This window comes from Gasterosteus aculeatus, chromosome Y (genome assembly GCF_964276395.1).
Source record: "Gasterosteus aculeatus chromosome Y, fGasAcu3.hap1.1, whole genome shotgun sequence".
NCBI lineage: Eukaryota > Metazoa > Chordata > Actinopteri > Perciformes > Gasterosteidae > Gasterosteus > Gasterosteus aculeatus.
In genome coordinates, this window is record NC_135709.1 from 5353104 (window position 1) to 5379210 (window position 26107).

The following is a 26107-nucleotide window of genomic DNA, read 5'->3' on the forward strand; positions in this document are numbered from 1 at the left end:
ACGCTCGTCAGGGAAGGAGGCATCATTGTTTTGCCCCCCAAAACAATGGTGCGTTTGTATTCTGTTATGGCCTGGATGCCTTGCCACATGTGACGGGGGTCGGAGTTGTTCTTGAAGGGCTCCTCAATCCTTAGCTTGTGGCAGTGCTTGGCCTGCTTGATGCCCCTCTTCAGGTCAGCCCTGGATGCACTGTAGGCTTGAGCATCACCTGATCTGAAAGCGGTGTCTCGTGCCTTCAGCAGTAGGCGGACCTCTTTGTTCATCCATGGCTTCTGGTTGGGGAAGGTGGTGATTCGTTTGGTGAGTGTGGTGTGGTGACACTGTCAATGTTGGTGTTGATAAAGTCCAGAACGGAAGAGGCATAGGAATCAATGTCCGTGTGGGAGTCCAGTGTGGACTGAGTGGCAAACACACTCCAGTCTGTGTGTTCGAACCGAAGCTGTAGTGCAGAGTCTGCTCCCTCTGGCCACACTTTAACTGTCCTCACTATGGGTTTCACACATTTGATGAGTGGTGTGTATTTCGGGAGAAGAAACAAAGAGAGGTGGTCAGACTGTCCTAGGTGGGGGAGGCTGCCTTGTAGGCATCAGCCATGTTGGTATAGACCTTGTCCAAAGTCTTGTCTCCTCTCGTGGGGCAGGAGACATGTTGGTGGAATTTGGGGAGTACAGTCTTCAGGTTGGAGTGGTTAAAGTCACCCGCAACAATGAAGGCTTCCTCCGGATGTAAAGTTTGTTGCTTGCTAATGGCAGTATGCAGTTCTCATTGCCAGTTTAGCATTAGCATCCGGGGGCGGATAAGCTGCAGTCACAATAGTAGATGTAAACTCCCTAGGCAGATAGAACGGTCTACACCTAACCATGAGATACTCAAGGTTAGCAGAGCAGTGTCTCTCGATGATAGCAGTGTCCGTACACCAAGCATTGTTCACATAGATGCATCGTCCACCGCCTCTGGTCTTACCGGAGTCCTCATCTGCTAAAGGTAATGTTAGCATCTGCTAGCGTTAGCATTTGTGCTGATGTTACGGCCCTTTTGTAGACTCCAGGACAGTAAAACAACAATCAAAGAAAGGTGACAGAGTCAGGGTAAAAGGTGTCTTTCTAGTTTTTATTCTTACACAAAAAGAAGGTCCCAACAAGAGGGAGGGAGATGGTGGAAGATGGGACCTACAGGTTGTGCCAAACAAATGAAATGAATATAACAAAACGAGGCCTAGCTCACCACTGGCTCTTCATCCAAAACAAGTCAAACAAAATACCTTACCTGCTTCTCTAAAAAGGACTAAAGGAAAACGTTACACAGGAGGCAACAACCACTACACCTAGTGTGTCTATACAAAGGTATACCTACGTGCAAGAATGTACAGGGTACCCCAACTTACTAAGGTCCTCAACCTCCACCTTACCAAACTCCAGTTTTGCCAGCAGCCAGCTAAAGCTCATGTACAGGAAGACTGGCCACCAGCCCGCAGCACAGAACACACCCCCTTCACTTCTCAGGAGTCTTCCTTTATGGACTGCCACCGGAACTGCTGATTGCTTTCCACCTGTGTTTGGAGTTGGCCAATCAGCATAATCACTGGGGGAGAGAAACCAATGAGCAGGAGGGAGAACGACAAGAACACATGCAGACCGTCCCCGTCTGGCATGTAACACCCCCACCCATATAAGCTCAGAAAAAAAATGAATGCCACAAAAACAATCTCCCATAAAGTTACGATCTAAATTAATAGGGGAACATAACTATACCGCACGAGACAAGGCATCAGCAAGAACATTTTCAGACCCCTTTTTATGCACGATGTTAAGATTGTAGTCCTGAACAATGAGAGACCAACGCATCAGACGTTGGTTGTAGTTATGCATCCTGGAAAGAAATACAAGAGGGTTATGATCGGTGAATACTTGAACAGGCTTTTCACTAGACCCAAGATAAACCTCAAAATGCTGTAGAGCAAACAACAGGGCCAGAGCCTCCTTCTCTATTGTTGAATACCCAAGCTGATGCCTGTTGAATTTCCGTGAGAAATAACTCACAGGGTGGTCGATGCCGTTGGCATCCTCCTGCAGAAGAACTGCACCAGCTCCAACTGCGCTGGCATCAACCTCCAACTTGAAAGGCAACATGAAATCCGGGGCCTTCAGCACAGGAGTGCAACACATTATACCTTTTAGGCTCTCAAAAGATTGTTTGCACTCATTAGACCATACAAAGGGTTTTGCTGGACTGGTTAACGAGGTCAACGGAGCCGCTACAGAGGAGAAGTTTTTGCAAAACCGTCGATAATATCCCGACATTCCAAGGAATCGACGCAGCTCTCGCCGGGTTTTTGGCTCGGGGAACGCTCTAATCGCAGAGATCTTTGCATCCGCGGGACAAACCTGTCCTCGACCAACCTGCTGACCAAGATAGAGGACAGTTCCTTTTCCAAACTCACATTTGGCAAGATTGAGCGTAAGGGATGCGTTTAGGAGACGGCCGAATACTTCTCTCAAGGTAGTCATGTGCTCACCCCACTCACTGGAATAGATGACAATATCGTCGAGATACGCTCTACAGTGTGGAACATCCCCAAGGACTGAATTTATCAGCCTTTGAAAAGTAGCAGGAGCGTTACACATACCAAATGGCATGACGGTGTACTGGAGGAAGCAGTCAGGTGTTACAAAAGCTGAAACTGCTGAAGCATGTGGGGTTAAAGGAACTTGCCAGTATCCCTTCAACATGTCAAGTTTAGTTACATATGTTGCAGGACCAATTTCATCAATGCAGTCGTCGATCAGTGGTAATGGATGTGCATCCGGGACAGTTACGGCATTTACCTTGCGAAAGTCAGTGCAGAACCGATAACTCCCATCAGACTTTGTATCCAAGAGACAGGGGGAACTCCATGGACTGGAACTTGGCACTGCAAATCCATTCTGCACAAGATAGTCAACCTCCTCTCTCATGGCCGCTCTCTTAACTGGATTTACCCGATAAGCTCGTTGTTTGATCGGCGTAGGGCTGGTTAAGACAATGTCATGCGTTATGACAGATGTTTGGGTGGGAGTGTCACGGAACAGGCACGGAAAATCACCAATAAGTGTCATAATGTCATTCCTCTGGTCAACAGGGAGATGAGACAAGTTGTGGGGCAGTTGCGACAATACCTCAGTATTAGTTAGTCTGGCCCCTATTGATGCAGCATTGCGCATCACCAACCCGTCTTCATTACCATCGACAGGAGAGCCCACCATGGAAACAGCTGCAACAGGTGACACCGTCGTTGACTCCTGGGCCTCTGATGACCCTGGGTGAACTTCTCGGAGGTGGTAGCGTTTCATCATGTTCACATGGCACACCCTATTTCTTCGCCTGCGGTCCGGGGTTTGAACCACATAATTTGTGTCACTGAGCTTCTTCTCCACTACATAAGGACCGGAGAACTTAGTGGAGAGAGCAGAACCAGATAAAGGTAAAAGAATCAAAACTTTATCAACTAAACTTGTGTTACGGCCCTTTTGTAGACTCCAGGACAGTAAAACAACAATCAAAGAAAGGTGACAGAGTCAGGGTAAAAGGTGTCTTTCTAGTTTTTATTCTTACACAAAAAGAAGGTCCCAACAAGAGGGAGGGAGATGGTGGAAGATGGGACCTACAGGTTGTGCCAAACAAATGAAATGAATATAACAAAACGAGGCCTAGCTCACCACTGGCTCTTCATCCAAAACAAGTCAAACAAAATACCTTACCTGCTTCTCTAAAAAGGACTAAAGGAAAACGTTACACAGGAGGCAACAACCACTACACCTAGTGTGTCTATACAAAGGTATACCTACGTGCAAGAATGTACAGGGTACCCCAACTTACTAAGGTCCTCAACCTCCACCTTACCAAACTCCAGTTTTGCCAGCAGCCAGCTAAAGCTCATGTACAGGAAGACTGGCCACCAGCCCGCAGCACAGAACACACCCCCTTCACTTCTCAGGAGTCTTCCTTTATGGACTGCCACCGGAACTGCTGATTGCTTTCCACCTGTGTTTGGAGTTGGCCAATCAGCATAATCACTGGGGGAGAGAAACCAATGAGCAGGAGGGAGAACGACAAGAACACATGCAGACCGTCCCCGTCTGGCATGTAACAGCTGACAATACAGGCTCACAAATGGGAAATATTTTGTCCTTGCACTCATGTTTGGATTATATTTGATTTACATATCCATTTTAATACAATTGTAAACATTACACCTGGATTTCCGCCGTTCAAAACGTTAGCAGCTATTTATAGGTGTCAGCATTGTCAGCTCCCGTGGCGGATTTAAGAAATTTGGGGCTCAAGGCAAAGGCAGGCACGGGGCCCTCTGAAATGAGAAGATTTTGGTTCATCTGATCGATAGCCGTCTGTGTCTGTACTTTCTGCGATAGGTTGCGCCAAGCATCCATATTTGCAATGTGCTTAGCAGACTTTTCATGCTGTCTCAGGTGGGCTGAAATATTTTTCCAATCTTTAAATCCATCCTCACTCGGCTGATTGCTCCTTTCTCTGTTTCCAAATAGGCGGCAGCAAAAACAAATAACAGTCCTTCTTTTCACTGTAGACAAGCCATGATCTGCATATCTGTTCTCCATTTTTCATCTGCATGTAGTTGCTGCTGGTAATTCTGTGCCCGTCTTCATTCCTCGGGAAGATCCTGTCCTTCACCTGAAGTGGTCCTCTCTCCACTATTGAGCAGCGTGCACTATCCGACAGCTGTTTTGGCCAGAGTGCTGGATCATTTTAGATGTACAGTGGATGATGCTGGAGAGCTCTCACAGCCCATCCCTGTCTCATTCTGAAAACAAATACAAAACACAGCATAAGGCTTTTACCCAGTGGTGAAATGCACTGTATATTTACTAATGTAGACATTTGAGGAATTCATGCAACTTCAATTGTGTCTGCTCTGCTGTATCTCAGAGGCAAACATTGTACTTTAAACTCCACTCAGTACATTAAATGAAATGGCTTGTTACATATTTCAAACCTGCCCTGCCTCGTGAGAACCATGTATCCTCCAAATTATGATTTAATGCTAATATTTGTCATAAACTGAAAGAGTCTTCCTTTGTGGGGTGACTTTTAAAGCAAAAACTCAGTACATGAATTCATTCAAAATTAGCTCAATCTTAAATATCTACAGCAGTAAATGATAACACGCATTAAAACGATATTAATATGAAGTTATAACACTGAGGGATCATTTTTTTAATGCAGAGTGACTCACTTGTTCATTTGCACACGATGTAGCCTCCTCAACAGGTGTCCACGTCGGTTGAGCAGGTTGTGGGTTGCTGCTGCTGGCCGCTGCCGCGGGAGCAGTGAAGAAACTTGTCACTTTCTGCAACTTTGACGTAAATGTTTGGTTTTCTTCCTTCTTCCTCCTCTTTCAGCACCGCTGGGGTAGCTTCGCTTCATCCATGTGATACTCTCCTCTTACTGTCTTTCGCCACTTCGCGCCGTTAGGTTTTCGTTTTGGCCGTTTCTTGGATCCGTTCTGCACATGCGCAGTAAAGATGGACTGATCCAATGTAGTGGACATTGAAGGGGGGGCCTCGACACACACATAATCCGATACGCATTCCGCTGGCATTTTAGCGAGAGAATTTTAATCATAAATATAATTAATATGCGCAAATAAGTAATAACCTTATCAACCATAAGTGTATGAGGATTTTTACGGGGCCCCTCAGGACCTTGGGGCCCTAGGCAACCTCCTAGTTTCGTCTAATGGTAAGTCCGCCCCTGGTCAGCTCAAAAAATTTAAGGCAACATGTATTTTTCTGTGAAAGTATTCTTGGTATTAGCAGCTTTGCTCGCATTAGCATCCTTGCTACTGCACTCGCTAACAATAAAGCCTTACTAGCGGAAATATGTCGTCCTTCCACTCATGTTTGGATTATGTTTGACTTACAATTCAATTTTAATGCGATTCGTAACATTATACCTGTATTTAATGCATTTAAAAACATTCAACGTATTTCTGTCGTTGGCAGTTGACTTACCGGACAAGACTTCAGGACAAAATGGAGTCACGGTGACGAGCAGTGAGATTTGTTTGATGCCTTCAGGGACTCTCGGAAATTCTGCCATTTCCTGGAAACCGCTAAGCAAGTGTGTTCAGGGCGTTTAGTTGCATCTCTATGATTTCAATTTCAAAACATTACAGAAATATACATAATGACATGACAAAACACCATCATGAAAAATGTTAAAAGCTAAAGTGATTAAACTGCATGAATTATTTGGTTGGCAAAAAGCTAGTTGTTGAAGTATTAATAGCAGTATGAATACTAGTAGTACTACTATAAAAAGTACTATCGGTTGCAGTGCCACTACTACTGGTAGTAATAGTATTTTTAGTACAAGTAGCATTAGTAGTAGTAATTTAGTATTAATAGTTGAAATACTAGTAGTAGTATTAGTAATTGTAGTTGCAGTATCAGTTGATGTCGTACTACTAGTTGTACTGGTGATATTAGTAGTAGTTGTAGTAGTATTTCAAAGAGCAATGAGTATTTTCACAGCTTCATTATGAGCTCCATGGTTAAGGTTCAGATAATCATTGAGGCTTTTATTTTGAAATGACGGAATTGGGTGAGGGTGTTGGGAGACAGAATGTTTGTCCTTCAAACTATTAATCGATAGACCTCATCACAAACACTACAGTAAAATTCCCTCCATTGGGGTTATATTTTAAAATGTTGGCATTGGTGAAGGTAGAAGGAGAGAGCACACTAGAGAGAGCAAAGGTGAAAGAGAGGGAGGGAGGAAGAGAGAAAGTGAGGAAGGGAGAGGGGGAGGAATGGAAAGAGAAGAGGAGGAAGGGAGATAGAGGGAGGAACTGAGAAAGAGAGGGTGAGGAAGGGTGGAATGGTGAGAAAAGGAGAGGAGGGGATGGCAGGAGAGAAAGAGGGGAAGAATGGAAAGAGGAGAACAAAAGAGAGGAGGAGGAAGGAAGAAAGAGGGCAGGAATGAGAAGAGGATAAAAAGAGGGTAAGGAAGGGAGAGGGGGGGAAAGAGAGAGGGAGGAAGGGAGAGATGGGGAGAAAGAAAGCGGAGGAGGAAGAAAGGGGAGGAATAGAAAAGAGGAGGAGAAAGAAAGATAGGGGAAGGGAGGGGGAGGAATGGAAAGAGGATGAGGAAGGGAGGAATGGTGAGAAAAGGAGAGGGGGAAGAATGGAAGGAGAAGAGAAGATAGCTGAAAGTGTGAAGGAGTAGAAAAGTGCAACGGAAGAAATAGAAGAAGAAGATGGCGGAATAAAGAATAGATAATAAAGAACAATACTTGGAATGCTTAATGCATTCCAACAATAAGGAGTTAGGCACAGCTTCGCTGGTCACACTCAACAAGAAATGCTGTCACCTCTAATTGTGTGTTGGTTTAAATGCCTCATTTATTGATCCTGATCACAATTAATATCTAGACATCCCTGTATGCCATCATGAATCTTTATATTGGACCACAGGAAAAATACCTCACACCTTTAAATAGTTTAACCAGACAAAAGCAGCTATTCCTATTAGATCTCTGGTATCTCTATGGAAGTGGAGCAGCAGCAACTTGAAAACTAGCAGGTCATAGGCTCACCAGTAAAGCACCAGGAAAAAGGTCTAATTAGAAGTCCAACCAAAACAAAACACTACCAGATTTACACTGCCACCTCAGTGTTTCCCACACATAGACTAATCTGGGGTGGTGCGCCACAGATTCAACACCGGCCGCCACACATTGCGATGACAGACGTTGCAGACTTTGCGCATGTAGAGTTCTATCTAGTGATGTGTGTTTTAGTACGATTTTTGTATAGGCTGTTTTGTATGTACTCCAATATATATATTGACAAATTATTTCAGTTCAGCAGTCGGTCGGTCAGCCCCCGCCGCCAGCCACCATACATTGACGTTGCATCTGTGGGAAAGACTGCACCTATTTGCCCCATTTCATAACCTCCCCAATTTTCAGCTGCCATGGGAGGTGAAACCAATTTTCCCCGTCCAGCCTGGTCCCTATCTGGCTCTGGACTCCCAGAATACTTTAGCACCGCATGCCTTGTGTTCAAACCGCATGAGACTGTCTGTTTGTAAGACTATATATTGTAATGCATTTTCCTTGGTAATTTGTTACCTCATATCCTCGTTTGAATGTCTTTTTTGTCTAGTGTTGTCCCATCTGGTGTCTGCTTGACTGGACTGAATTCAGCTCCTCGGAGTGCTAAAACATTTGATTGTGTGCAGCGTTTTCCTGTGCTCCTTTTTGGAATGTGGCCTGCCTCAGCTCTGCATGGCAGATGTCCTCTATGTGTTAGCGTCGATATGAATGCAACAGCCGTTAAAAAAAAATCTCTCCTGAGGCGTAGATCAGCGGTTCCCAAACTCAAGAATGCCACGGCCCACTTTGAAATCTGAAAATCTTTTGCGGCCCATCCAAACCTTTAATCACAACTCTGTGCCATTTTACCATTTTCTCCGGAGCTCATGTGCCGTGTTTTCAGCACAATAAGGTGCATAAGATGGTGGGAGGTGGAAACGGTGCTTTCAGGGTCCGATCGATACTGCAAGGTGCGTCCGCTCCCGCCGCCCCCCTCGCCATCCACGCCTTAAATCTTCGGCTGCTCTCCAGCCACGCCGCCTACAAAGGGCTCCTTTTAGAATAACTTATTTCCCCGTTAAGATGGTTCAGCTACTATAAAGAAAAGGGCACCGTCTCTCGCTCTTTAATCTCATTAAGTGCTCGGCAAGAACGACAGCTTTGTTTCTCCGACGCGCGCTGAAACAAGCTCCATATCTCACGCGCTTGAGTGCCGCTCAGCATCTCGCCGTCGTAGACGAGCTTTGGCATGTTTGGCAGAGCACCTTGCGCGCCGTGTACAACCAGTATGGATCAACCGATTAACCAATCTGTTCGTTTGTGCTTCATCAATTAATGTTTCACATAACTAATGTGCCGCATCATACATATTTTTATATTAATTTCAAACCTTTCAAAATTGAAAATTAAAAACTTTTTATTTATTTATTGTAAATGACCTCTCGCGGTCCACCTGCAGTAGCTTCGCGGCCCACCAGGGGGCCGCAGCCCACACTTTGGGAATCGCTGGCATAGATGATACCCCGCCCCTTTTGAGAAATTCCCTGCACTGCTCTTGCATTGACGAATAAACTCTGTATTCTTTAATGCGCTCCTGATCTAACAACGCTGACCACCTCACTGCTTCAGGGCTGTTCCTCACCTCTGGTGGTGAAGTTTGCCGACACGCAGCGAGATAAGGAGCAGAGGCGCCTGCAGCAGCAGCTTGTGCAGCAGATTCAGCAGCTTAATAGCGCCTCCACCTGGGGAAACCTGGTCGGCCTGGGGACCCTCTCGCCACAGTACCTGGCGGTAAGTGCCGTTCAACCCAAAAACCACACAGAACCTTATATTTTATTAAATTATTTTTTCTTTATCCTCAACAGTTGCTCCAGCAGGCCACATCTACCAGTAACCAAGGCAGTTTCAATAATATCCAGAGGCTAGGGGGTGAGTTTCCCCTCTCAGATGTTCTGATGGCTGTTCTTAAGTCATCTTCCCTAAATGAGGAAGCAGACACTTTGTTTATGATTATTAAAAATGATATGTGACGACAGATACATTTCTGAGGATTGGTAACTTGACCAGGAAGAGTCAATAGGGTCTGTGCACGTTTTGATAGTCCCTTTTACCGTAAAAAACAGAAAACGAAAACACTCGTTTCTCGTTTTAAATCAAAAACGGTAAAACGGAAGTGGACAGTCTTTTTCTTGTTTTTCCTTTGGAACCAAAAAACGAGACAGACTGACAACTTTTTACTCCATTAATATGGAATGCCGTTTTAGTCAAAATTAAATAAATTAATAAATACGTAAATACATGAAATATGCATTTGAAATACATCATGAAATAAATAAATGAGGCGATAAATACATAAAAATTAAATACATTCAATTATTTCATGGTACTTTTATTTCATAATGCAATAAATACATAAATATTAAATACATTTAATTATTTCATGTTACTTTTATTTTATAATGCCACTTTTCATTTCCAGAGTCTTTTATTTCAGAATCCCGTTTTACATTTCACGTTTTTATATGCAAATCAGGGGGCGTGGCTACATCTAACATTCAGCCGTCTTTTGCACACGGCTCTGTTGTCTGTTCTGAATGTTAGATGTAGCCACGACCCTGATTTGCATATATGAACGTGAAATGTAAAACGGCATTATGAAATAAGTCTCTGGAAATGAAAAACGGCATTATGAAATAAAAGACTCTGGAAATGAAAAGTGGCATTATGAAATAAAAGACTCTGGAAATGAAAAGTGGCATTATGAAATAAAAGTACCATGAAATGAAAAGTGGCATTATGAAATAAAAGTACCATGAAATAATTAAATGTATTTAATATTTATGTATTTATTGCCTCGTTTATTTATTTCATGATGTATTTCAAATGCATATTTCATGTATTTACGTATTTATTCATTTATTTAATTTTGACTAAAACGGCATTCCATACATTAATCCCTTTTGGAGTTTTGGCCATAAAACTAAAATACGAAGCGGAGCCGCTAAACTGGAAGTACGCAGATTTTCACAGCAAGAGTCATCGCAACGGAACGTTTCTGCTAGAAATCCATCTGCGATGCCAGCGGTTAAAAGTTAATTAATGGATATAAATAAATAATCCTGGTCCGACGGGATGTGTTAGCACCAATAGTTGACAACACGCACACTCGTTGCTCTTGGATCAGATATTTATTTTCCGCGCGTTGTGTCAGTGCAGGCAGAGCAGAGACAGTTCAAGGAGACGCAGAGTAAACGTGTGAATACATGCATTTAAACCATAGATTTAATTCTATTTAACTGTGTTTACGTTATTTATGAAGGTTATTACATTATGTATGCTGGACTTTTGGTTTCTTTATATATAATCATTATCTGTCATACTTCAATCCTTAATGTAAACCGAAGAGGTCAAAGGATGAGAGTATGTAATGTTGGTCTGTTCCAAAGAAAATTACAGTTTTATTGCCGTCAGATTTGTTACTAAGTTATCACTGATTGTGTCCATGTTTCTTCCCCCTCAAAGCCAGATTTTAAGGCAGCTTCTCAATTGCACAGAGACATTTTATTTCCAAGAGAAAAGTATTGTTAAACATTCAATTGTTATTATAAGGAAGAGTATCCGCAGTTAGCGGGACAGCGAAGTCGGATGCATCAGTAGCTGCAGAGTGAAAAAGTGGACTCACTAACACAAGTGTGACACTTTGGCACCAACAAAGTGCTCGGGATCAGGAAGCTGCAGAGATGGAATATGCTTTACAGATGTTATTGTACTGCTGGACAGTGCCGTCAATAAATTGCCACAATTTTTCAAGATAGACTCAAATGCTTGATTGGTGTTACAAGAAGACATTGTCAGCACTTTATTTTTATTATTATTATATTATATTTATCTCTTTCATCTACTTGTAAACAGGACAAATATAGAATGTGAAATTATGCCATGACACCACATTTCCCTGTTGGCATGTTGGCATGTTGTGCTCAGTGTGGGGTGTCAACCACATGGCGTTTGGCATTGAAGCCAAAAAGCTGCTTTATCAAGGACATCAAAATGTACTCAGGATAAACATGACCTTTGACTTTGGTGATGATAGAGGACATTAATATAACATACAACTAAAGAGGATACCAATATTGTACTTCAAGTAAGAGATGTCTCTCTGTCACTGGAGACAACCTGTCCAAACATTAATTTCTTCTACTAAATTACATTCCAGTGTCACTGAACTAAAATCTTATCTACATATTGAGGGACATGTTTGTTCTCTCAGATCACGGTCAGTTTTCAACAGGCTTCAGCAGACCAGAGTTATTTGGCGGGAAATACATTTTCTGTAACAGTGTCATGCTGGTGTGTCCAACATGCTAAAGAGCAGGTAGTCTGTTGCAATGGTTCCCAACCCAATTCCAGCCTGACAGTGGGATCCATCCACAGCTCCAGAGATCACTCTAAGGAGGGTTTCGCGGGTTCTTAAAAAGTCTTAAAATATCTTAAATTAAAATTCGGGTAATTAAGGTCTTAAATTGTCTTAAATTTCACGTTAAGTTGCTGTAGGTATTAATTTTTTTGCCGATGCGCTTAATGACGACGAGAAAGCACAGTGGCGCATCGTAAAACATCTAATAGTTGATTAATTTAGTATTGTGCGAAATTCGTCTCCGCAATTTAATAGCTGTTTACGGTACTAATCAGCTAGCCATAGCGGGGCCAGGTTAATCCCTGCATTGTTTGCAGCAAGACCTAACAACGTTACAAGTGCAGACGCCACCTCTCAGTCGGCTGTAACAAGTTTCATTTCAACACCAGACACCCAAAAGGCAGAGGTACTGTGGCTTCTCCATACTGTGACGAGGCACAATTCATTTAAATCTAATGATGACATATGTGGCGTCTTTGCTGCCATGTTCCCTGATTCGCAATGCATTGTGTTGTTTAGTGTAATCCAAACTTATGTATGTTATGTTGGCTCTGTTCTGCATCACAAAGGAATCACTTTGATTGTTTACATCTATATTGGCCAACCAGTGTTGGAAGGGTTATTGTCAGTTATTATACTGTCTCCTAATTTGAAAAAAAGTTTTGATTTCCATTGTAGGAGGCAATGAATTGCGTATTCCAAAGAAATTGTGACATTTTTGGGTCTTAAATTATATTTAATTTAAGTTGAGGTTGAGGTAAAAAGGTCTTTACATTTTACTTTTGAAATGGTGCAAGAACCCTGTCTGAGGGTCACATGAAAGGTAACATGGTAGCAATGAAGAAACCAGAATGAATTCATTTCTTTATAGTTCTTGTCTAGTAAGAAACATGTAAAATATTCTAGAGTCAAGATGTCTGAATGCCATAAAGCCATACAAGTAATTCTCCTTATACCGCAGCATTTGACCAACATTATTTCTTATCATCAGGGCCCTTTGACCTCTTGGGCTTAACCGTTCCATTTCAGGTGGAAGTGTGACAAATAAACCACAATTAATGAACACAAACATCTCTATTCATAAACTGTCATTACTTATTGCTTAATAAACACATGTTCCCTCTTCCATGAAATAAATATAACAAGATGTATACAACAATGGTTGCAAATGAACCATAAAAATCACAAAAAATAAACTGCATTAAATACATCTGTAATAACTTAGCTAAATAAAATAAAACAGTTTAATATAATTAAATCAATGTTTTAAATACACATATTCTGCCACCAACTGGTGGAGATGCAAAGACGTTTACACTGCATCTCATTGGACTGTCTGCGTTCACTCAAGCAACACAATACGTGGAAAATCAATATCAGATCCAAGAGCAATGAGTGTGTGACGATAAACCACTTTGATTGAACTATATTTTCAGCCATATTATTACGTACATTATCCACTGTATTGCGTCAAACAGTGAACCGATTTTAAAGCGTATTGCTTTGTACATGGATGAATGAAAATACATCTGCATCACTGAAAAAGAAATCAAGAGGGTTCAACTTACAAACATACATTGAGTAGAATCAAATTGGATTTGCAATTTGGCACAACTCATAAATGTTGTGTTTAACTCAGCTCTGGATTGATCTCTGTAAGTTCATTACATTACATTACATTACATGTCATTTAGCTGACGCTTTTATCCAAAGCGACGTACAATAAGTGCATTCAACCATAGGGTACAAGTTCATGACTGTATAGTACATGTTAATTCAACTTAGCAACTGTTGGTTTAAACGTAAGTTTAAAAGAAACTTAACTTATTATCATGCTTTGTTTTAAATAGGTTTAACTAATTATTTCAACTAGCTTATTTTAGTTACAATTACTTTCATAGTTGTTTAAAATGGCAATTCATAGTAATGTGAAACACCATGTCTTATTGCAAAAATCATATTTATTTCTCACATTAAAATAAACAGTTTATACATTATAACATGCAGATATCTAACAACTTCTATACTGTATTCAAACAAAATATTCGGTGGAGTTAAAGAGAATATTCACAAAAAGTCCAGACAGAAAAACCTTACAAGTAAATGTAAAATGCACTTAAATTTACAAATAATGAGCATCTTCATGCATCTTTCTTGAGGCAGTTCAAAATGTCTTTAGTGTCTGCAGCTTTGTAGACCTCTGGCGCTCTTGGGACCAGGTCTTTAGGACTGCGTACAGCTGGCCTCGTGACTGCTTCAGATTACGGACCAGAGAGTAGAAACGGTCCGTCGTGCTCACATCGACGAACGTGAATGTTGCTGTCCGCTTGCCTAGAGAAGAGAACGTGTTTGTAGCAGGGACCACACATTTGATGTTGGAGAAACACCGATAAGACCGCTAATCGTACATGTCCCTTGACAGCGGTCAGTAGGTCAGTGAAGTTCGGCCGGCCAGGCAGACCCGTTTCCAGCCAGGCGCCCTGCGTGCACTATAGTAGGTGTGCAACTGGCCTCCATCACCAAGTGTTTGAGGGTTACACTTTTACCGCAGCTTGTCACGGGTAGTCTTGTTCTCAGCCACCTGCACACAGAGAGCGGAAAAGGGCAGACGGGTTTTAAAAAAGCGCCAGTTGCATGGGGAATGTTTGGAGCGTACACCCACCGATACAACGGCCAGTGGCGGGGATGGTGCAAGACAAGTATCTGTAAAAGGCGTCCCTCCGATAGGCCGCATGTAGTGGGAGGAGATCCCCTAAGAGAGAGATTGTACAGATGAGACAGAGCACGTGTCCGTGTGCGCGCACCAGCGGCCAGAGAGCGGGCGTCCGCCCAAAACAACTGCAGACAGTTTAGCCACAACGTACATCACTAATTAAAGGTTTTTATTAAAGGTAATTAAAGGTGGCTTGATTCAGTTATATTTTTCTAAAAGTCCTCTGAAACATTAATAATGATAGGACTTTATGTACTATTGTACAACAACCGCTCTGTCAGCCTGTTATCGGGATTTACGCGGCTCAGTGGTGGAAAGCTAACGCTACTAACACGGTACTATTTGCCATATTGGAACAACTGCATTAAACTAACCTCTAATACAGGGGTGGGCAAACTACGGCCCGCGGGCCAGACCCGGCCCGTTGGGCGTTTTGATCCGGCCCGCCGAGTATTATGAATTATTACGACCGCTGTAACAATTCTCCGTTCCCGACTTGAGTTTCCCAAAGTACGATGACGGCAAAAGACCAGCGTCGATGTTTCTTAACTCAAGTCGGGAACGGAGAAGCGTTCCAGCGGTCTTTACGTGCCGTGCGGCAGAGGACAGCTGTGCCGCGCTTTCTGCAGGGCATCAGGCTGCGAGTCCAGCTGCTGCTGTCTGCGCTGCTTACCTCCACCCCCCCCCCCCCCCCCCCGTCCCCCACAGGCGAGCGCGCCACGGGGACATGGTCCGTTTTATACGGCATAAATGAACGCACATCAGACCCACGGGGCCGCGCCGCCCTGCGCGCTCAGTAGAACAATCGGGAAAGCTGATGGTTTTCCAGAGCTGAGCGACGCAGGTTGGCTTTGTGATTTTGCTTTTGCTGTAGACACACTGACACACATGAATGAGCTGAACATGAAGCTACAAGGGAAAGATTTTGTTTGTTCACGAAAGAGTTTGTTCATGAAAATGTACACAAATAGAGAGTGAGAGAGAGTGAGAGCCTTCAAACAACAAATCACGCCACAGATCCCAATTAACGGATGAACACCTCAGATCTGTCCTGAGACTTGCCAGAACAAAGTTGACACCAAACTATCATGCACTGGCAAAAAAGGTGGACCAACCACACTGTTCCCACTGAAATGTAATGTAAAAATGACATTTTTAACTTTTTAGTTATTGGCTTTTACTTATAATTTATATTGGTTGACATGAACACTCTCTATCCATCTGATATCGGCCGGCCCGTCTGTCAAATTTTAAGTCAATGTGGCCCCTGAGCCAGAAAGTTTGCCCACCCCTGCTCTAGTATCATGCATTTACGGACAATATATTAACATTACATTAACTTACTTTACATTTACTAACTGGGTTGAATTATATTTTTGATGGATTGGTTTTTATTTAAAACGAAAAACCAGAAAACAACCGCCACTTCCGTTTTACCGCTTTGTATTTAAAATGAAAAACAAGAAAGGAGTGTTTTCGTTTTCTGGTTTTTACGGTAAAAGGGACTATCAAAACGTACACGGACCCAATAGCACTGACAATTATTACAATACTGTCATCATGCATACAGGCAGCGTTCAATGAAGGAGGAATGGGAAAAATGTGTTATTTAGCTGATGATGGTTTCCGAAAACCGCATCCCGCTTTATAAACTTTCTCTATGCTTGGAATCCGGACGGGTTTATCCCCTCACGAGACTTTTCTTAAAGGCGTCCATGAGAGCTATAGTATACCTTTTTGAAAGACTTTCACCTCTGTGTCTTCGTTCTCGCAGCAGGTGTGAACCCCCTTCAACTTCAGAACTTGGCCACATTAGCTGCTGCTGCGGCTGCAGCCCAGAGTTCTGGGACCCCGACCTCTACCAGCGCTATGTCTGCAAACAGTGCAGCCCTGGGAGCCCTGGCCGGCCCAAGTAATTATTCTTCCACTGCTGCAGCAATGACCTCTTTGTTAAGGACAGACTGATTTTGACTGCCCTCTCGAAGATGTGGCCTCCTCATTACTGAAACAATGTGTGGCAACAATCCCCAACTTTTTGAATGACTCGTTTTGAACACGAGGTAGTCACCCGTACATCATTTTTGTTTTTTTACTGTCTCCACACTGTGGGTTCATCAGTGGCCAGCGCCGGTGCCGCTATGAACACCCTGGCATCTCTTGGAACCCTGCAGGGTCTCACCGGGACTTCTATGGGCCTCAACCGTAACGCGCTCACCAACAGTGTCGGTGGTGAGGATGTCGTCTTTTTAATAGCTGGACAGAGTTAAAAGAAGATGGAAGTACAAAGCCTCCAAACGATTGGGAATGCTGCTTAAAGACAGAACTACCACTAGAGACTAGAGAAACTTTAACGGTCACTGATTTGGTGCTTTTGCTATAAATTATAGCATTCCATGCATAATGATTTTAGATTTGCTATTTATCTATGTTTATAATTGAGGTAAACTTTGCATTTGTTTTAAACTCTTTTTTAGTTTCACCTCCAAACTCCCAGTTTCAAACATTGAGGGATGAAGAATATTAAACATGATGAAAAGCAATCCAATACAACACCACCTACAAATTCTCTAATTAATTCCTAGTTCAAATAACTCCTCTCGGCCATAATATGGGTGGAATATTTTGCAGATTTATTGTACTGCATTCTTTAAATACAACTGTACATAATGAAGTCACCAGGGAGTGTGACTTGACAAACAAAAGGCTTATTGTAAATGTTATTTTCGGTGGTCAACCCTCTCGATTCCTCAAACAAACATTTTGCAAGTTTTCCAAATGTGTTGGCTGACTATATCTGGTTCATTTGATTCCGTTTGACAGGTATGGGGTCCATGAATGGGGGACTGGGAGCCTCCATAGCCAACGGGTCAGCGGCCAGCTCCCTGGACGCTCTGACCCAGGCCTACTCAGGGATGCAGCAGTACGCCGCCTCCGCCCTGCCCTCCCTCTATGGCCAGTCTCTCCTGCAGCAGAGCATTGCTGGGGGTCAGAAGGAAGGTGAGCATCATCGCTTTTGTCTCAGGCTGGTGTCACGTCATCGTAGTAACATGGTTTTTGCATCTGTCTGCGTGCACATCGTAACACTCATTTAAAGTGAGTGTGTGTGTGTGTGATTTGATTTTTTTAATACCAAATGGAGTAGGGCCAGAGGGCGCCAACCTGTTCATCTACCACTTGCCCCAGGAGTTTGGAGACCAGGATCTTCTGCAGATGTTTATGCCTTTTGGAAATGTGGTCTCTGCCAAAGTCTTCATTGACAAACAGACCAATCTGAGCAAATGCTTTGGTAAGTGTGTTGGCACCACTAGTCTCTGAAACCTGCTTCATTATAATTGCTACACAGGCTAATACGTGAGGTTGACATATTTAAGTAAAGCGTTGTTCTGATTGTGTCAGCAGTGCAGTTCAAACCGGTGACATTATAGTTTGATATTTTAAAGACAATGGGTGGAACTTAAATCAGGGTGTTCAATTGCTCTTTTTAAACTTGTATGTAATTTGTCCTCAGGGTTCGTCAGCTATGACAATCCTGTGTCTGCGCAAGCTGCCATCCAGGCCATGAATGGTTTCCAAATCGGCATGAAGAGGCTGAAGGTTCAGCTGAAGCGCTCCAAGAACGACAGCAAACCCTACTGATCCTTGTCCTAGGGCCTTCCCCCGCCCCCTCCCCAGCTCTAATGCTAACACTGCTAGGGTAAGTTCACCCTCCAGCCAAGGTCACCACAACAGAGACTCTGTGGGGTAAGGGGCAAGGAGCCCACCGCAGGAGGGAAGCTCTCTATTCCTGTATGAAAAGAAACATGTTTGCAATGATCTTTCCTCATTTTACTGTATTTCATTCATGCGGTTTTATCATGTAATGTGATTCGGCTTAACTATTTTAATGTATATGATTATTTATGACTATCACTGGAGTCAGTGTACGCTGAAGGTATTTTGTGTCAATTAGCGAAGAGCATCGGCTGTGTTTCAATGCCATTTTATTGCCTCCAGATCAATTTAGACCGATTGACTAAGGATCAGTAGTCGCTTTGAGGGGCCTCGCAGACCCCCGAGCACAAAGCTTCAACCACCATCTGGCTTCTTACGTGTAGTCTGTCTTTTTCCTTTTTTCATTCTTACTATGAAAGTCTCTTGCACTCCAAAAACAATGTTGAGCTAGGCTACCTCTCTTTGCTCTATTAACACCCTCTTCCAGTCATTCCATTCATCCTTCTAGTTCCCCCCCCCCCTCCCCAGTGGGCCCGACTAGATGGATCTCTTTGGGTGCCAAGTATACAGTTTGTGCATGTTGGAGTCTCTGCCATACGTCCTGGTCACTTCCCTAAATCTGTATTGTTTTTGTGTGTTGGGAGAGGATGGGGTGTCGTTTACCTCGCTGTCCTTACAATATGTTGTGATTGGCATTGTTTTTGTTGTTTTTTGTGCATCATGGCTAAACGATTCTTGTACTGTGGCCCTAACTTTCTCCCCTCTTTGTCTTCTCCCTCTCTCTCTCGCTCTTCCTTTTGTGTTTTTATTCCTTTTTTAGAACAAATCTCCATGCCTGTTTGCTCATCATTGGCCTAGCATGTCTTCATGATGTTGAAAGCCAAGCCAAACTCCTGGCCTCATCATCCCACCATTGTCTGTGATGTCTCTCTAATCTCGCCTGACCAATACCTGGCCACCCACTGACCCTTGACCTTTGCTCAACCTGATTTTTCTGCATGTATATTGATTTTGTTTTGTTTTATATAGAAATGTGACAGGGGGAGAGAGGTCAAGCAAATCAATGTGAAAAGTTATCTGCATTGAATTCATTTAAGAAACTTTTTGGGGGGAATGTTTTAAAAACCTGTGGGATTTCTTATTTTTTAATTTAGCTTTGTTCTTTCTTTTTACCTCTCAGTAAAGTTGACTTAATAGTTGAATACAGGGATTGGCACACAGCTGTGCTATTTGGTGCCATTAGCAATATGTTGGCTTCTTAAAAAAAAATGCTACAGACCACTTTCCAACACTTTTGAAAGTTAAACCCCTCTCAGTGCTCTGTAATAATCTCTACATTTTGCGGGCAATGTAAAGATTTACACCAAAAAAAGTTATTTTGATTCATAAAAAATATATATCCAGTGTATTTACCTTTTTTTAACTATTGATGGCACAATACAAGGTACATTCGCTCTGTTTAGAGAAATGGCTACCTGCATGAGTCAACCTTTTTAGAACTGATTCACAAATAGACAATCTGTGGTTTAAATGCACACTTAGATTACCTATATTTTATACCATTGAATCTCTAGAAGTTTAACTAACAGAACCCAGGCAAAACTTGCGTTAGACACAAAATTAGTGTTGAACTTCCACGGTACGTCTTGTTGACTTTCTGTGAATTTGTCATTAATTAATTTAATTAATGGATGTTTCACTTTGGTTTAGTCTGGATGCCTCATGTTGAAAGATGATTTACAATGCTTGTTAACCATAAAGATGCCAGACAATGTCTCTGTTAGAATTTGCTGTTAAAGTGCCCATGTGTCAAACTTTGTTTTTTTAATTCACACATTCTTTACTTGTAATATATAAAACCTTAGTTTTCTTTAGACGCACGCACACACACAACGAGAGACAAAACACCTTTTCTGTGGCTGCAAATTTGGGAGCCCCTGAAGTAGAAATCACATGGACACAACATACAACCTGTAGCTCTTCTGCTTTATTGACACACTCACACACTCTTGCTTTTCTACTTGAGTTGGTCTTTTAATTAACGATACGAAGCACAATGACCATACAAAGTCCACCACAATGAGTGTTGGTTTACAAATACATTCCATTTTTCAGCACAAAAGTTTACATCTTTTTGTTGTAGAGACAACCCTGGTAAAAATAACAACCACTGCACCCCGAAAGAACGGTTCCCTTAAACTGTACACCTGATGGCGCTAAAGAGTTGTCAACTCAAGGGCTTTTTGTGTATGAAACTAGACTCTAGGGCTGTCAAAATTGCTCAAAAAGGACGTTTGAATACTCACATAATAAAAAAAAGATATTCGAATAACGGCCACGACCGCAGATCTCTCACTCGCATCGCTGCGCTCTCTGCGCAAAGCGGTTTAAATAAACGACAACAATAAACGAATGCTGAGTGCTGATCAAGAGTGTTGTGCGAGCAATTTAATGTGGCGATTCTTGTCCCAAAGATCGCAAGCTTCATTCAGAGATTAAAACTGAAGGATTTACAGTACCGACATTGAACGCTCCGAGCGAGCTGTGCTGTAAACACGGAACCTTTCCTTGGCATGAAACTGCAAATAATCAAACCAGTGCATGAAGCTGTTGTAGCCTATCTGGTCTATTTTATTCGTGCAATATACAGTCAGTAGTCAGGCGCGCGCCCACCCATAAAGCAGACAGTCGGGCCGCCGTTTTTCTTTTGTTTGTTATTCGAATATTAATTTTCACATTCGAATAGTTGTCATCAGTGCTCGAGGAAAGTGTTGTAAGAAAATGTCAAGCACAAATGTGGGAACTAATCACTTTTGCAGAATGTTGAGTGTGATATAATCCCCCAAATTTACAACGTACCACTGACTTCACTTCTTAATATGGGCATGTGCTTTTTTCAGTGTTTTTTCTATCCAAATGTAATACAATATTCAAAGTGCCATATATACATCTAGAAACTGCCTACACATCAGGCCTTGGTTTAGAGATTGCTGCAGTTTGCCTTTTTTTGTCTATTTATGCCCGTGTCATGAAAGCTCCTGTCACCTGCTCAAAACACCCCCTCCCCCCATTCCCACTCTGTTGAGTTATTAGTAGATGTGTGTTGTGATGTACTCGAGTTGGCTAAAAGAACCTGTAGATAAACAATAAACGTCCCTTACGTTTGAAGGTAAACCTCTTTATTAGTGAGAGTGAACAAGTGTGATATAACAAACAATTGGTGACCAGATTTTTTTTTTAAATAAATAAAGTTGAAAACAAGTTGAAAACTTGAGTTGAAACAAAGACGACTTTCTTGCCGTCGTTTAAATGAAAAGAACTGTGTGTCAGGCACTGAGATGGTTGCAGCTCTGTGGTTGGTATGCCGTGTATGGTAAAGTGTTACTGTGAATGATTTTTTTCTTTTTTTAAAAGGTCCTGAGCGCAACTTGTCTCACTTCAGGGACGTCCATCACCAATCCCGTTCAAGCTCTAACAATCACTTTCTTCGTTTAGTTTGTTGTTCATATTCTGAAGTGCGATTTTTTTGACCAGTGTGGTAACTAAGCATCTCTATAAATATTGTCTTGATCCAAATGAAAAGAGGAAGGAAAAAAAAACTTTCCCTTTGTTATTTTTTCATCTAATCAGTATGACTTTATTCACGTTCCACCAATAATTTAATAGATGTTTTAACTTGTCTCGATGAAAGCCACGGTGGGTGCATCTCCATGTGATCTGTATTAGACATACAGAAGTTCTTTTCTTTTTTCTGTTCACTCACAAATTTTTTTTTAAACTGGGTGGAATGTGAGAAAAGAAATACATACATACACAGGCGTTCCGATTTCTACAACTGGTTGTTCATGTGTATTTTGTACCAGTGAAGCTTTTATATTGGAAATTAAAGGAAAAAAAAATCTACATTGGAAAAAAAGTCTGGCCTCTCTATGTGGCCTCACCTTGACCAGGTGGTCATCTCATCTTGAGTTCGGCCTCTTGGTGGTGTCAAATATTTTTTTTGTTTCTTTCTTTCTATAAAAAAAAAATATTCCTGATTTTTATTTGACTTGGATCCATACGTATTCCTCACTTTGTTAATCGGTTTCAGTTTCTGAGGGGGGAAAGGGACGGGTCACCAGGATTTTGACAACTTGTGTGGTTAATTGTCTTAGTTGAAGAATTAATTATCTGTTTAGTTTGAGTCTTGCTTTTTACCTGTATAGAGTTTTCAGTTTTTTCCCATAGTGGAGTACAAAGCCGAAAATACTTTTTTGGTCAATCGTTGTTCTTATGTGGTGTGTTTCTTTGCCTCTGTCTCCAAATTAAACCATTTCCCCTAATATGAACTGTGTCTTTGTGTGTTGTGCTAGTCCAAATTGAACTGCAAATAATTGAACTGCAAAAAATGAAACTGCAAATAATTCAACCGCTAAAAATTCAACCGCAACATCCGGGAACCCAATGAAGAGCAATCGATTCTAGATTCAAGCTCGGGAGCGTGCGTTGCGCAGAAGGAGCGAGCGCCCCAACACAACTTCGGCTTGTCGGCTATGATGACCGGATTTCAGCCATGTCCATTAATAATGAGGCTTCGTTGAGTGTTTTAACTTCATGCCATCAGTGTGGTTTGTGTCTGTAAGATTCAGTGATAGACAGCTGACATTTGTACATTAACAGAATGTATAGTACATGAACTAAGCGGTTAAAGTTAGTTAAACGGAAGTTAAACGAGGGCGTACAGCTGGTCAGAATACGCATTTTCTTCTCGTTTTGAATTAAGTTGATGATGTTGGGATGCTTCGACAAGCTATTAGGAGTGATTGGCGGAGTTTTGAAACCAGAAACATATGAGCCGCTGCAGCGTAGGGGCATAACCCCGACAGTACTGCAGGTTATGCTGTTTACATGCACGACCATTGCATGTCCAACAGTGATGGGATTTGATAAAGTCAAACTAGTATCACAACTTCTACTCAACTGTCTTTACTTTTAAGAACTTTGTAGTGACAGATTTTCTTTAGCCACTCGGCAGGGTGCGGGAGAAGATCCTGTTCCTCACTCGCTCACACAGAGATTACAAGTCTTTTTGTTTTCTTTGGGTGAAGTTCCCGTTTATTTAATTATATATTTTATAAAACACAACTCCATCTATATTCCATTCTTGCTCTCGCTGTGCATCCTGGTAGCGGTGAAAACCTTGCGATCTCCCCGTCACCCGTGCATAATTACCTGCACTAATTGCACCTGTGCCCCCATATGTAGACTCTGTCATACTGCCACCCGTGGCCAACCTGAGATTGGCTCCCAACACCAAGTGGTACACAACATCCTGAATGACTCCTACACACCAGCCCCTAATTGGGGAAAGTATGCCCAATTTCATTAATTTAAACCCAGAGGAGTCATAAAAATAAAAAGGCCTGATTTCTTTCCTTCTTTCTTCTCAGGTGTTACCAACAATAGCAATGTTAGATCATGACCTTTACACTGCTTCTTGAAGCAGAAAAATCTTGGATATAGGCCGTTCCAATTGTCCAGTCTTAGTCTTTAACTGTACTGCAAGTACAACCCCTTTTTTTATCTTGGTATGTCTTGGTCACTCTTCCCATGATCCATGACCCACGAGGAGCAGTTGAATCCATGATGACGACAATATCACCAGCTACGGCAGGCTGTCTTGTTCCAAGTGCAGTTTCCTGGTTGTCTTGGACCGTTTTGCTTCAGGAATAGATGACAATACAGCCCAACAATTGCTTGTCCATTTGAGCAGCTGAAATCCCCCCTTGAGAATATATCAGTGAGGTCCTTTACCGACTATAGGTCACTTCCACTTTGAAGTCATCCTTATTGTCCACTGCTGTCCTTTTAAAGCGTAGTTGGCACAGCTTGGTGATGAAACTGCTCCAAAGATATGTACCCTTATCCGGTTCTGTGACGTGTCTCTCATGGGCCACCATAGAAAACAAAGAAAATCCATGTGTGTGTCTGACACCTTTACTTGATGAAGCATAGCCTTGACATCGGTCATCAGAGCAACATTCTCCTGCCTAAACCTTGTTAAGACCCCAAGGAGAGAGTTGGTAATGTCATGACCTTGCAAGAGTTGACCGTTCAAGGAGGTTCCTTTATACTTTGCCCCACAGTCAAAAACACTCAGGGTTTTCTTTTTTGAGCGATACACCCAGTGATGCGGAAGATACCACACACTGCTATCCCTACAGTCCAACTCGTCTTTAGTTTCTTTTGCGGCTTTGAATGCGCTGTTCAACTATGCCCCTGTTGTTTGGCATGGTGATGTCATCCACTTTGAAGGGTAGGTCCATGCAGTAATGACCTTCCTGCATACGAGTAGACTCCTCCAAGATCCCCATGAACCTTAGGTTCTCTACTGACATCTCCTGCTTCTCCTCCAGTAACCCTTCATTGAAATCCTGTGTGGCCAACAGCTCTTCCAGTCTGACAATGAATATCCTATTTGCATATATTGTCGATCATCCACTTTGCGCACAACCACTATTGCCCTTCAAAGGTCCATTGACAACCCACCCCAATAGTGTCCTCACGGCATAAGGTCCATCACATTGGCTGTTGATTATTTCCCAGGGCTCCATTAATTTTGATGCGTTAGTCCCGATCAAGATTTCCACGTCAGCATTCAATTCTTGGATACGGATTCCTTCCAGGTATCCCCACCTTTCAATGTCTCGTTGAACAGGGATATTCCCCTCTGAGACTGTTATCGTTTCTTGAGTAAATGTCTCTGGAAGCTCAAAGAATTTATCCTCATCCAATTTCGACACCTCCAGTCCAGTCAATATTTGGCTTTACACAACCCTTTCTTGGCCCATAGTGCGTAACATAATGTTGGTCTTTGTGCCCTTTAAATTCATCTTCTTCATGAAACGGTTGGTACAGAAAGTTGCGGTACTGCCAGGGTCCAGGAATGCGTTAGTCTGCAGCGCCTTGTCTCCTTTCTTAGACTTTAACTGCACTGGTACAATGGAAAGGGTACAGTCATGATCTCCAGCCCCTGCATAACCACGTGCCTGAAAAGACATAAGCGCACTATTTACTGGGATGTCCTGCGGTTTGTTAATTTGTTATTTTAATTTGTAAAATAGTTGTGTGTTTAAGATGACATTGTTCACAGGTTAGACAACTTTTGCACTGCTTGTTCATGTGGCCAACCTTCAAACATCCAAAGCAGATTCCTTTTCCTTTCAAGAATTCAATTTTCTCCCATTGAGAAACTTACGTAAGCTTCGAACACCTGAACAATGAGTGTGACTCTTCACAATAAAGGCAGGATTCTGAGGATGACTCCTTAGCTGTTACAGGCTGCTTTGGTGTCTCGTACAAGGTGGTGATAGTTGCAAAGCTGCTTCCTTTGAAGTTATTCCTGGGTTGCGGTTTGCTCCTATTTATAGCCGTTGTTAAGGTGTTTGGTTGTGAATCGGAAATATCACCAAAAAGTGGATGAGCCAAGATTTTGACTTGCTTTTCTAGAAAGTTCACCATGTCTGGAAACAGGGCCCTGTGTCTCCTCCGTTCTTCTACCTTGCAAGCTGTGGACCTCCATCTTTCCCTCAATTTATAAGGCCACTTCATTATGACGTGCCTCATATTTGATGGAATATTCATCTCCTCCATGTAGGTTATTTCTGTCATCGCG

General features: G+C 42.3%; 1 protein-coding gene across 7 annotated transcripts in view; it reads left to right on the forward strand.

Moving 5' to 3' along the window:
- LOC120812336 (CUGBP Elav-like family member 2) overlaps positions 1 to 22775 on the forward strand; it is a 60569-nt gene extending 37794 nt beyond the window's left edge. The window contains exons 7-14 of one of the 7 annotated variants that reach the window (XR_013454729.1): positions 9242 to 9403; positions 9478 to 9541; positions 16517 to 16654; positions 16861 to 16971; positions 17563 to 17739; positions 17882 to 18028; positions 18251 to 18436; positions 19274 to 22775. Coding sequence is in view for 3 of the 7 variants with exons in the window: in XM_078097393.1 (XP_077953519.1) it covers positions 9242 to 9403; positions 9478 to 9541; positions 16517 to 16654; positions 16861 to 16971; positions 17563 to 17739; positions 17885 to 18028; positions 18251 to 18378 (924 nt within the window). In the remaining 4 variants the exon portion in view is untranslated. Of the gene's footprint in view, positions 1 to 9241; positions 9404 to 9477; positions 9542 to 16516; positions 16655 to 16860; positions 16972 to 17562; positions 17740 to 17881; positions 18029 to 18250 lie in introns of all 7 variants that reach the window. The other 6 variants (XR_013454730.1, XR_013454731.1, XR_013454732.1 and 3 more) reach the window with 6 other exon arrangements.
- Positions 22776 to 26107: the final 3332 nt, after the last annotated feature.